This window comes from Zootermopsis nevadensis, unplaced genomic scaffold (assembly GCF_977971745.1).
Source record: "Zootermopsis nevadensis isolate Lab colony 2312 unplaced genomic scaffold, Znev_1.0 Znev_ptg000028l, whole genome shotgun sequence".
NCBI lineage: Eukaryota > Metazoa > Arthropoda > Insecta > Blattodea > Termopsidae > Zootermopsis > Zootermopsis nevadensis.
The window spans coordinates 3,255,316-3,267,158 of NW_028259160.1; the positions used below are offsets into that span (position 1 = coordinate 3,255,316).

Below are 11,843 nucleotides of genomic sequence, written 5' to 3' on the forward strand. Positions count from 1 at the left end.
ATATAAAAAAAAGCACTTAAGATATACCTGACATTGATTCATCATGTCTTGCCATTGCTGTAATCTGTAAATGATAATAGCATTATAGTACAGTAGGTTAAAGATTTATTTTAAATAGACATAATCTTTAACTATATATACTCTTGGTTTGAGATACTGATAACGTTAAATGATACCTACTTCAACAAAGGAGATCACAGGTCAGCATGGGAAATACCACTGTAAAGTGACTTTCACTTCGCAAAATTCCAAGTGGTATGTCACATGATGAAGCATGAAATTAAAGTGTCCTAAAAATAAAACAAGATCACCCTTAACAGTATTTGGTGAAGACTACAAGTGATGAGGCTCTTCTTTAAATAATTTTCTTCAGCATCCACTTTCTGACGTCCATGTTCCTTTTTCTCAGCATCCTGTTTTTAAACACTGTCATCCTCTCTTCTTCCCTTAACGTGAGATGGTCTTCATCCTGAGCCAGATGAATCTGTTTTTAGATAAGAATGGAAATAGTAAATTAAAATGAGGCTACAACCACCATCTCATGCATTATTCACAATCACACCATCACTTTTAGTAAACCATTGTAGTTGACATGGAACCATTAAATAAGCCAATAATGAAAGATATTAAACCCTTTAACACTGAACCTCACCTAAATAATTTTTCAGAATTCAGTCTGTGCTCCAGAGAAAACACAACACTTTTACTTTACATAGATCATCTGGTTAATGCTATTTAAGGAAGTAATAGCTGTTTACACTGAAATCATTTGAAATCAACAAATACAAAAGGCAGAGTTATTGAATGTTAAAACAAGTGGAACATATAGTTATCATTAGGCTTTAAATGGTTAGTGTGGACAAAACATGGAGAACAGACAAGTGCATCATTCTTCAACCGGTTGCTTTTGTTAGGTATAAATATTCAGTATGATGACTGATTTCTAAGAGTACATATTCTTAGTTCAGCTAGCCAATGCATCAACTTCAGAAGAAGAAAAATGTTAAAAATAAACTGAAGTTTCATTTTTAAATAGATGAATGTTTCACTAATCCTACAAAGATTATAAGCAGAGCTGAAAAAGGGCACAGATGCAGGAAGGTACTGTCTGCTTGATTTCATAGCACTTTTTAATAAAGTTATTTTAAAAGTCTGTAGTCAACTATTATTCCGAAGACTGTGGAATTATATTAATGATAGAAAACTGATGGAATCAGAAAAACCTGTACCACTGCCATTTTATCTATCACAAATCCACATGGTCTGCCCTGGAAGTAAATATGATATGTCTTGGTCATTTCGCTGGTATGGAGCATCTAACTAGTTCTGAAAAGCAATTTCCACCCATTTAGAAGTACTGTTTCAGATCTGGCCATACTCTGTTTTGGTATTCTTTTGTTATTCTTTGATACATTGTTTCCAGTTAGTTCGGTAATACTGTATATATATCATGGTCTCTGGTAGGAGAATATGAAGATTTGAAACTGCTTATCCCAAATGAACACTTCGATAAACTTTCGGTTTCTATAGTCAGGAAATTTCTTGACAAGTCACTATTAATAATATAAATTAATCAACACAATGGACAAAGTTAAAAGGAGTTTTTCAATTCTACTCTAAACATTTCCTTAACATAAGGGATCATATAAAATAGGAAACAAATAATAGTTTTGCATATTTTAATCGAAATATTTTTAGGTAGCAGACAGAAGGAAAAAAATTCTGAACTGCATGGTAGCAAGCATTCCCTAAATTGTGGGTCTCCTCTTAACTTCCTCATGAATGCAATTTTGGTTTGGTACTATCATTCCCAAATATTTTAACTTTACCACATTTTTAGGTGATTTAATAGCTGCAGTCAAATAAAAAGTTTAAAAATAATATACCCAGTTATATCTAGAAGTGTCCATGATCACATTAGCTCAGCCCTGTGGAGGAGAGATTGCATTTTCTAAAGACAAATAAAAATTCTTAAGAATTTTTTTTTGTGACACTAAAACAGGAGAAAATCAGGTCTCCAAACTGTGACTTTTTCCATATTAAGGCAATTCTACAACAACAAATTGAAGGCAGAATACTTCATCTGTGATAACTACGAACTGAACATCAAAGACAGGAAGAAGGCTAGAGATTTTCCTGTAAGCATAGTACATGCATTACTTCTTACAGCAGAACAAATGTAGCCAGGAGGTCAGTAAAATAATGAAGTAAATACACAATGATACAGTTTATTGTCATTAGAAATGTTATTGGTTAAATGGGATAGACATTCACAAATTGACATCTTCTTTCTACAGCTATTGCTTCCTTGTGACCTAGAGTCTACACTTGTCTAACCCAATGCCTTGGCCATATTTTATCCATTAAATTATATATAATAAGTACATATGTTGTGAAAGGACAAGAGATTACACATATAAGAACTTTATTTGGTGATTATATACATATTTATCACTGTTTTTTTTTTCATGCCAGGACCAATTTGTATTCCTTTCATATCACCAGGTGTACAAATTTATATCAATTAACGAATATGGATATCAGTGTTTTCCTCAATCCAGTCCAGGTAACTGGTGACTCTGGTGAAAGCAACAGGGTATCCCAACTCGCAACCACCGATGTGACCAAAAGAAACGACGCCAATCTCAGTATAACGGCCATCATCTTCCTGGAATACTAGTGGCCCACCACTGTCACCCTGGAGAAAAATACAGAAATAAGAGAACAAGACACAATTACTGGGTACACGGTTCCTTTATTGCCTACCATTAGATTCATTTCAATAATTAAAAGGCAAAGCTATTCCTATTACTACACACAATGCCATGAATATATATAGGGGTATGTAAAGTTACAGTCTCACACATATTAAACTTGGCCCTTGATTTAGGTGAGTGGTTAATAACTACCTACACTACATTTCTTGCTTAAAATACTGCTGCTGCCACCACCAGTGTACATACATATTTATTCTTGTGTGTCTGAAATTTAGGACAGACTGGGACAGCATAAATATAATTCTGCTGTGCATGTGAGAATTCTTTCCATGCACAACATTAAATAAACCATGCCAGCATTACAATTCAGATCATAATTAATAATCTCAATGTCATTTAAACTCAAAATCACATGCAGTTGTTTGCATAAAATTAAGGAGAACCAGTTTGGTTCTGGTGAATTGCTTACATTGCAAGGGCTTTTATAATCAATTGTTGAGACACATATCTTGGCGTCAGTTATAATATCAAAAGTTGTCGCACATAGATCGTTACTTATAACTGATAAATCCACATACTGAAGTGTGCTGGAAATATCTGGAGATGCTGCAAAAGACATAAACAAAATGTATTTAATATTCTACAAAAAGTCAAGAGTTAATTATTTACTACAGAGTAACAATCACATACTACAGTACAGAAATGACAATAGAAACAGGTCCATCCCCATGTAACTTTCCCTCTCAACCTCCCTCATGAAACCAGAGTCAAGGTCACCCTCGTTGCTAGGCCATGGTACAAATAATCACTTGTTAGTTGGTAATCAATCACATGATCAAGGCAGTCCCTATTTTTAAGAATAATGAAGTTTAACCATCGTGTTCACTATAATCCTACCATATCCTAAACTAATAAAATTAAGCTCACATAATACTCTTCTAAGTTTTCTTTAAATATTATCTTCCAAATAATGTCAAAGGTTCCCTAGAGACCTCCTTCCTCTTCATCCAAATTATATTATTTCTGTCTCGTAATGCATTCTATATGCTCTATCCATCACACCCTTCTAGATTTAATCATCCCAACAATATTATGTACTGAACAGAAATTATTAAAGCTCATCAGGTGCTACAATACACTCACGATCAGAAATCTTGCCCCATCCGCTGCATTGGACTTTCTCATTGAGAAAGGTTAGCTTTGCTTGAGAGCGAGTGGGCAGTCTCACTGGGATGATGTAAACTGAAACATTTCATAAATTGGTTCAAAATTACGCATTAAACCAAAATTATGTTAGGTATTGAGAACTGTGTGCAATATATTTAAATTTAAATGATGTTGGAACTTGCTGTACTCCCATTTTCTTCTGGTTGATAATAATAATATTAATAAATACTTATTTTTTTATATTAATGGCAGCTTTCAAGATTCAGCTCTGAACCGTTACAATATTATCTTTTATTGTACAGGAACAGAAGATTCAATACTTGTATTACAGGGTTCTAGACAGTAATTAAACTTCAGGATTAATGGTATGTTACTGTGAAGCATGGTACCAGCATCTTGCATTCCAACATCTGTACCATCAGGGTCTACTTACGGGTGAAATCTACAGGTTGTGGCAACCTGATTACAGCAATATCATTGTCGATTGTGGACTGATTGTATTCGCTGTGCACGAAACTAGTACGTGATGAGAGAAACTGTGAACCCCTCTCTGTAATATCCACACGGTTAGCTCCAAGTGCCACATCAAATGAAGCAAAATTGAAACTAAAATATCAATATAACATAATTTATAATAAACCATTTCGGAAGTAGGGAATTACTTTTAATTAAACCTTTCGTGGGGCTACTTTGAAAGTTATTGTCTTTCTGATCCTCTTTTGTGATGACAATATACATTCTCTATATGAAATATGTGAAAATAAAAATTGACAAAAAGCCATGTTATTATGAATATGCATATGAACATTATCACGGGAAGGATTAATTTCCTTTACCATTAGATTATATTTTTTCAGATCTAGGGTTATAACAAATATTTATGTAGGCCATTATCTCACCAATACCAACAGTAAAAGTTTTATAAACAACATAAATGAATGGACAAACATAAATTTCTGATTATTTTTTCATTTTAAGTACTTCACGAAAAAAGATGTCTGTCTTCTGGGTTGAAGTGCTGTGTTGTCTGGTAGAAGTTTACCAACGTTTTAGATGTCCTTGCCGCCTCTATCATCAGGGCAACGAGCGAATATATCTAAAACATTGTTAAATTTCTACCAAACTACATGGTGCTACAACCCATAAGACAGCCATCTTTGTACTCACTGCTGCAAAAATCTAAAATCCTATTTTATGTAAAAAAGTGTTAAGAACATTCGATACTGTATTCATTCGGAACATAAAGAAAATAACTTCCAATGTAGAAAGAAACTGTGACAACAGAAATAAAAGACATGAAAAATATGAAACATCTTAAATAATAGAAAAATCTCAAAATGCATTTATATCCTTTAAAACTGTGATTACCAACTTTATCAATAACTGGATCCAAGAGCAAATTATTTTAAACAGTAGCACACAGAAAAAAATAAACTGTGTGAGTAATTTTCAGGGATCCTGCAGGACCTGTTGGGCAGTGAGGTACTCACGTGCAATGTGCAGCAGTGAGGACCCACTTATCAGATATGAGAGAACCACCACAGAAATAGGCTTCGTCAATTATAAGATAGACCTGCCATGGGAACTGGCTGCGGCTTGCAGTGTAACCATTGGTAATGCGACCTGCGTCTGGCACATAAACTTTCTCAGAAAAATCTGCTGAAAACACAAACTTATTTCAACATATCCTGTACAAAACTAAGGCACATTTCACAAAAGTATTTATTCTATTAAAAATCAGAGAACAGGAACTTAACTTCTCTCCAATTATGAGACTTTGGTGGATTTATTGATGGATTGATTAATAGATTTGTAGTTGGCACAGTTGCATTCATTATATGTGACTGCTAACACATGAAAAAATTCAAATCAAGATTTTATCTATACTTCAAACTAACAGCGTAATTTTCATCACACCAGATGTAATTGCAATTCCTCTATGATTAACGTACATTTATTGCATTTAATAGAGATAATTCTTTCACATTAGACGGGTGTCTCCATGACAGTCTGCAGACACTTGTTCTGGTGGTAAACAAAATAAACCTGAGGATAAGATTAAAGAATATTTGGCAAGGGAATTTGGTATATAAAACTGCATACATTCCATTCAGTCTAGCTGTGACTGTGGGTTACACCACATATAAAGGGACTCGGAAATAAAAGTAAATATGCCAGTATCTATTATCAAGCTGTGCGTACCATATCAAAAACTTTAGTCCAGTCAATGTTTCAAGGACTTGCTACTTACGCTTCCGACATCCAACTTAAAAACTAAAACTCAAATGTAATGAATGTTATTAGGCCTGTATATCTGGGTGAGCATTATCTGCCAGGAAGTCTGTTTTTAACTTACACTGGGCTACGCGAAAATGAAAGTTGGCGACAAGTTGTCACTTCTGGAACCCACACCATTATGCAGTCTTTGAGTTGGAGCAAACATCCCTCCCCGTGCTCGAAGCTTTGCCATCAAGTATCAGTTTTACCATACCAATGAGCACATAATGCAACAGTAATAAACAAAACAGAAACAACAATTGGGAATAAATGAATTATCAGCAATTAATTCACTGTTTAGTTATTGCATTCCGGACCTTCTAGCGATATGAAGTTACTTGAGCGCGCACACGCTAGCCAAACTGACAGCAGAGCGAACTGTTCCAACAGATGGAGTGCTTCCTAATGCTGATGGAATATTTTAAAACGTGAAAAACAAAATAAAGCTCGCAAAGTGTAGAATAATTTTTGAAAACATCGATCCATTTAATTTAGTCATAAAATTAAAGTGGTCTGTAGACATTTAATTATTTTTGTATTTAAAATTTCTGAACGCGTAACAAATATAGTCCTCATCCCTGTGAGATATGCCAAAGTCAAATGATAACATTCCAGGCCTTATCATTGTTAACACTGTAACTCATACAAAAAAGGAACAAAGTCATTTTACAAAACATGAAATAAATCTGGGAACTTTCTTCAATAAATGAAGTTCCAAATATCCCAACACTGACAAGTGCACACCACAACGTAACCCGATGAGAATATCTGGATTTTGTACGGACAGGTAAAAACAATCTATTTTTCACATAACCGTATAAACGAAAATGTAATTCATCAGAAAATCATAATCTGTTAAAAATATCTTTGCTTCATCACGAAGGAAGTCTGACGACTCGTTGCAAAACAGAAAAAAGCCAGTTAATTGTTGAGATAACTAACTATTTTGTAAGCTTGTGCTGATAAGTCAAATCGGATTTTCTTCATCGTGCTTTAGCTCATATTCATTTGTTCTGAAAGATGTCGCAAATCTTAGAACTGCTCAATAATGTTTGGCCTCACATCTGGCGACCAGTACTACCTCACCGCTGAGCAGGTAGGCTCATCAACATTACTTTTTGTTGGTGCTTTGCGTGAACTTGTCTGCGGTCTAAACAGATACTTCCTACTTTCGTAGCTCTCTTTCACAACAAAACTTTGCTGTACATTGTGGGTTTCCATGATGTTTCAAGTTAAAATGGCGCCGTTCCAATACGACCAATACAAAATAAAAATATGTATCTGGCGTCCTAAATTTTAAGTTTCTGGACTTCATCGGTACCAATACAAACTAAAATTGTTTGATCAATAAAAAGAATCACAGAAGAACAATAATGATGATGTGTATGATGACATTTTCACGGCAATGCGAATATATACTTGGTGGTCTTCTGGCCTGATGAGTATTTTGAACGCCACCGTTTTGGAGAAAGATAAAAGTTAATATATTCAGGACAATATGGAGACGGTATGATTAGCCAAGTATTTCAAACTAAACCAGCAGTCTCCGGAAGTTCGAAGCAAAAGTGTGGACATGTAAACACAGCATTACCTGTTTGGGCTTTTGTGACGTTCTTAGGTGCAGGGAAAAGTACAGTGCTTGATTTTTGTGCCTTGTGTGCTGGGTTCGCAGACATCACGACATTGAGGGGTCGGATGCCTTCCAGTCCGGCCTGAGCCTGTTAAAGTGACAGTAAGTCATTTGGAAGAAAACAAAATCACTGAATTCTGTAAAAAGCAACATGTTTCGTTTTCAGAATCTACACTCGTTTAAAAGAATTAATTCTCTTTTAGAACTTCCCCTTGATACCACAAACGTCTACGCACATTAAATTTCAATCATCACCAAGGGTTTGACTGTTTTATGCGTCTTTTAAACAAAAACATGGGAGCTAATTTTCCTCCTACTAGAAGTTCTCATTCTTGGAAGTACTGAACGGATATTTATTAAGTTTGATATTAGGGCAGATCAACACTACAACCGGTCGGGTAAACTTTGTTGCTTTATATGGGTCCAATATAACCAGAATTGCATTAGCAGTTCGGGTTGGAACGTTGGACCGGAATAATCTGGCACAGGATACGGATTAGTGTTGAGTTCTTGTGATTCTTCGTGTTCCATAACAGCCGGAGTATATTTTGACTAGCGGAGCGCACTGTTAGCTTTTCAAAAATGACTCTGCTCTATGAAGTTATTTACTTAGATAAATTTCAGATTTTCGCTTAACTGATATCTTACCAGGAAGCCGAAAGGTGCCAGGAAGAAGAGAATTGCGAATCCTTTCATTGCTGCACTCCCGCGTTCCTCATAGGACCAATCAATATCCAAAAGTAGTTTCATTACAAGACATAAGCTTAATTAACTCAGATAAACTTATCTATAATTTCATTGTATTTCAAGGCAAAATGACTAACAAAACACAACATGAAAAGAATTAGTTTAAGCTTAACAGTGGGATAAACAAGTCAATAAAAAACTTGTAGTATCTTTATAACGGTGGCAGGGATCGACAAACCTCTCACTATCGTGGGCCACATTCACGTCTTTGTCGAGCGTAACAGAAAAGTAAATAAAACTGTATTTCTTCTAACTTAAAAAATATAACTAAAGTTCTTCATGCAGCTAAGTTCATAGTAAATATGTTGTTTTTAGCTTTCAAACACTTTTTTTATTTAAAGTTATTGTTAGTTTTACTATACTTCAGTTATTAACATCGCCCTGGGACTTCGTCGCACGTCTCGGAAATGCCATTAACATTAATTAATGCTTTTCTTCAAACTATGCAGATGCATTGGTGTCTTTGCTGGACAGACATCTGACATAAATAATAGCAACTAATGGAAGATAGTTCAAAGTCGCATATGTGCAAATACATGGTAGTTACAAATTATTGAAATTAGGACGACATCCGTACGCTTACATCACTCCAGGTTTCGGGCTTAAAGAATGTTTAAGCGCCTGATTTTTATTGTACAGAGTGTTATTATTTATTTAGTGTTCTGTCTGACGTCAGGTCCATATGAACAGGATCCTTCCATCCTTTTCTCGGACTGGGACCTGTTCATAAACGTTCTTGGCAGATGATCCAGAAGTGGTTTGCCATTGCCTTCTTCTGTGTGAGTGTGAATGGAGTAATTGTTGGGATGCCACGGAGAAACCGGGGAAGCCCCCGGAGGAAAACTCCGTGTTGCCTAGACCACGGCCTTGTCCAACACAAGTTATAAATTCGAGCACCGCCGGGAATCTCGGGAGTTCTCATTACTAAATTTGCGAGATAAGATATTTTTTTAAACCGACAGCACGAGACGAGAATTCACTTTTCAGTAAGAGATACATCATCGTCAATATTAACAACATTTCATCGTAACATTGATACACAAAATTAGACTTCTCCTGGTAGGAAGAGACGACCAAATTGATCACGTATTGAGAGATACGAGCCGACAATTAAATATATGTATTTGTTAAGTATAAGTATGTTTGATCTTTTAGATTAGGCGACTGTAATATTAACACTGACAGGAAATTAGAATTGTTACTGAAAAGTTGAAAACGCAGACTATAAACCGCCAAGTGTTAACTTCAGGTAGAACTGCTCCGGGCAAGATGCAAAACACAATGTTCTGAGATCCAAATCTTCGTTGTATTTGGGATGAAAAGGAATTTCTGCAGCAGTGAAAGGAAGTTTTTACATAAAACGGTCAACAAAACTGTAGCAATTATAAGGGAAAATCGCCCTTATAAACCTCTTACACAATTATATTTAATATTCTTCTGAAGACGTTAACTCCGTACGTAGATGAAACTGCTGGGACTCATCAGTGTATATATCGAAGTAAAAAAATTGTATGTGTCAGATAAAGAGGGAAAAATGCGAATAAAATGGGGCAGTACACCAGAAAGTTTGTTATTCAGTTAGAAATATTGTATGTCTACAAGGCTCACATTTTCACACAAACGTGTGCAGGCATATTTTATAAATATTTCGTGTAATGTGACTGTTTCCGTTATCTTCTAGGCATGTTGTTATTTATTTTCAAGGCTCCTTACAGAATTATGTACACTACTTCAGTAGAACGGGGCTTTCCATTTGTAAGATAACGTCCCAGTCTGGATTAAATGGTTGACTGATTAATGGATTTAGAGTCGACTTAGCCTTACGTAGTTAATTTCGACTGTCATTACAGTTAAGAAATTAAACTAAGCGAAATTTTGGGTAGTCACGGTGATGAGTATGAAGATGGCTGTTTTCTGAAATGTTAATCTACCAGACTACACGGAGCATCTCAACCAAATCTTCAAAATTTTCTTAACTAAAATTTTAGTACTATTTCTTCTACAACAGATGTAATGTAATGCATCTTACTGGATAATACGTAGTGAACATTTATGTTAATAAGCTGGTAATAATTATTTTGCCGTGGTCGTCAGACCACCATTTGCAGAAACGGATACTCCACCTACTGAATTACGTCTTATTCGTTGCTGTAATGTGGGGAATTTCCTCAGCCCTTAAGGGGTAATTCCTAGGACCGATCAACAGTGGGGAAAATCCGGAAAATATTTTTGCGGAAAACACATTCCTTTGTTGTCTGATCGAGGTAAACAAGAATTATCAACAGAATTGTGCCTATATCAAATGGGACCCGTCTCTGTACCTACTTAATCTTACGTACTTGCAGCAGTCTCTCCTATGAGAATTCCCCCTTAAAGATTATCTATATAAATAACAAAACAAAGGTCAAGGTACAGTTAACTTGAACCAGAGATTACATCAGTCTTGAAGTATGATAAAGTTAAGTTTATCTTTAGCTGTCGTACTTTTAACTGCACTTGGACCGGCAACACTTGCCAACAGGTACTCATGACCTTAGCTTCTGATAACACACTTATTCTTGTTCTTCTAGTCACATAGTTAGGCCAATAAAAGACCTGTTTCGGCCCATAACAATAACAGATTTTAATGGTCGTCTTCGAACGGTAACTAATCATTAACTATTGTGCGTGACTAAAGTTTCTATTTTTCAAAGATAATCTAGCTAGTTATGCTTGTATTGTCATATTTTATTTCTGATAGGGGCCTTGTAATCCTGGGGTCTCGGGTTCGAACTTGTGTTGTGCAAGGCCGTGGTCTAGGCAACACGGAGTTTTCCTCCGGGGCATCCCAACAATTACTCCATTCACACACAGAAGAAGGCAATGGCAAACCACTTCCGGATCATCTGCCAAGAACGTATATGAACAGGTCCCAGTCCGAGAAAAGGATGGAAGGATCCTGTTCATATGGACCTGTCGTCAGACAGAACACTAAATAAATGAATGATGGCCACGGTGGTCTAGCGGTCAGAACGCTGGCCTTGTAATCCTGGGGTCTCGGGTTCGATTCCCGGCGGTGCCCGAATTTATAACTTGTGTTGGGCAAGGCCGTGGTCTAGGCAACACGGAGTTTTCCTCCGGGGCTTCCCCGGTTTCTGCGTGGCACCCCAACAATTACTCCATTCACACTCACACAGAAGAAGGCAATGGCAAACCACTTCTGGATCATCTGCCAAGAACGTATATGAACAGGTCCCAGTCCGAGAAAAGGATGGAAGGATCCTGTTCATATGGACCTGTCGTCAGACAGAACACTAAATATAAAA

The 11,843-nt window shown here is 36.0% G+C and overlaps 1 protein-coding gene across 3 annotated transcripts; it reads right to left on the reverse strand.

The window, feature by feature from the left end:
• Positions 1–2,208: 2,208 nt before the first annotated feature.
• On the reverse strand, positions 2,209–8,561 carry LOC147872320 (brachyurin-like). 3 transcript variants are annotated; one of them, XM_087357867.1, is made up of 7 exons: positions 8,440–8,561; positions 7,753–7,879; positions 5,375–5,513; positions 4,318–4,490; positions 3,861–3,959; positions 3,187–3,323; positions 2,209–2,698 (listed from the first exon to the last, which is right to left on the reverse strand). In XM_087357867.1, the coding sequence occupies exons 1-7, from the start codon at positions 8,539–8,541 to the stop codon at positions 2,525–2,527; spliced, it is 951 nt and encodes a 316-aa protein (XP_087213993.1). In that variant the 5' UTR covers positions 8,542–8,561; the 3' UTR covers positions 2,209–2,524. The 3 variants fall into 3 exon arrangements, with proteins under 3 accessions (XP_087213993.1, XP_087213992.1, XP_087213991.1); XM_087357866.1 differs by having other exon boundaries at positions 5,375–5,540; XM_087357865.1 differs by having other exon boundaries at positions 5,375–5,543.
• Between the last annotated feature and the right edge of the window lie 3,282 nt (positions 8,562–11,843).

What these genes read in the sequence shown, in the direction of transcription:
- LOC147872320 (XM_087357865.1), bottom strand. Translation starts at nt 8,541, where the DNA reads ATGAAACTACTTTTGGATATTGATTGGTCCTATGAGGAACGCGGGAGT. An exon ending in CGTCACAAAAGCCCAAACAG is followed by an intron (nt 5,544 to 7,752) that starts GTAATGCTGTGT and finishes TTGTGTTTTCAG; the next exon opens with CAGATTTTTCTGAGAAAGTT. An exon ending in ATGGGGCAAGATTTCTGATC is followed by an intron (nt 3,324 to 3,860) that starts GTGAGTGTATTG and finishes TGTCTTTTGCAG; the next exon opens with CATCTCCAGATATTTCCAGC.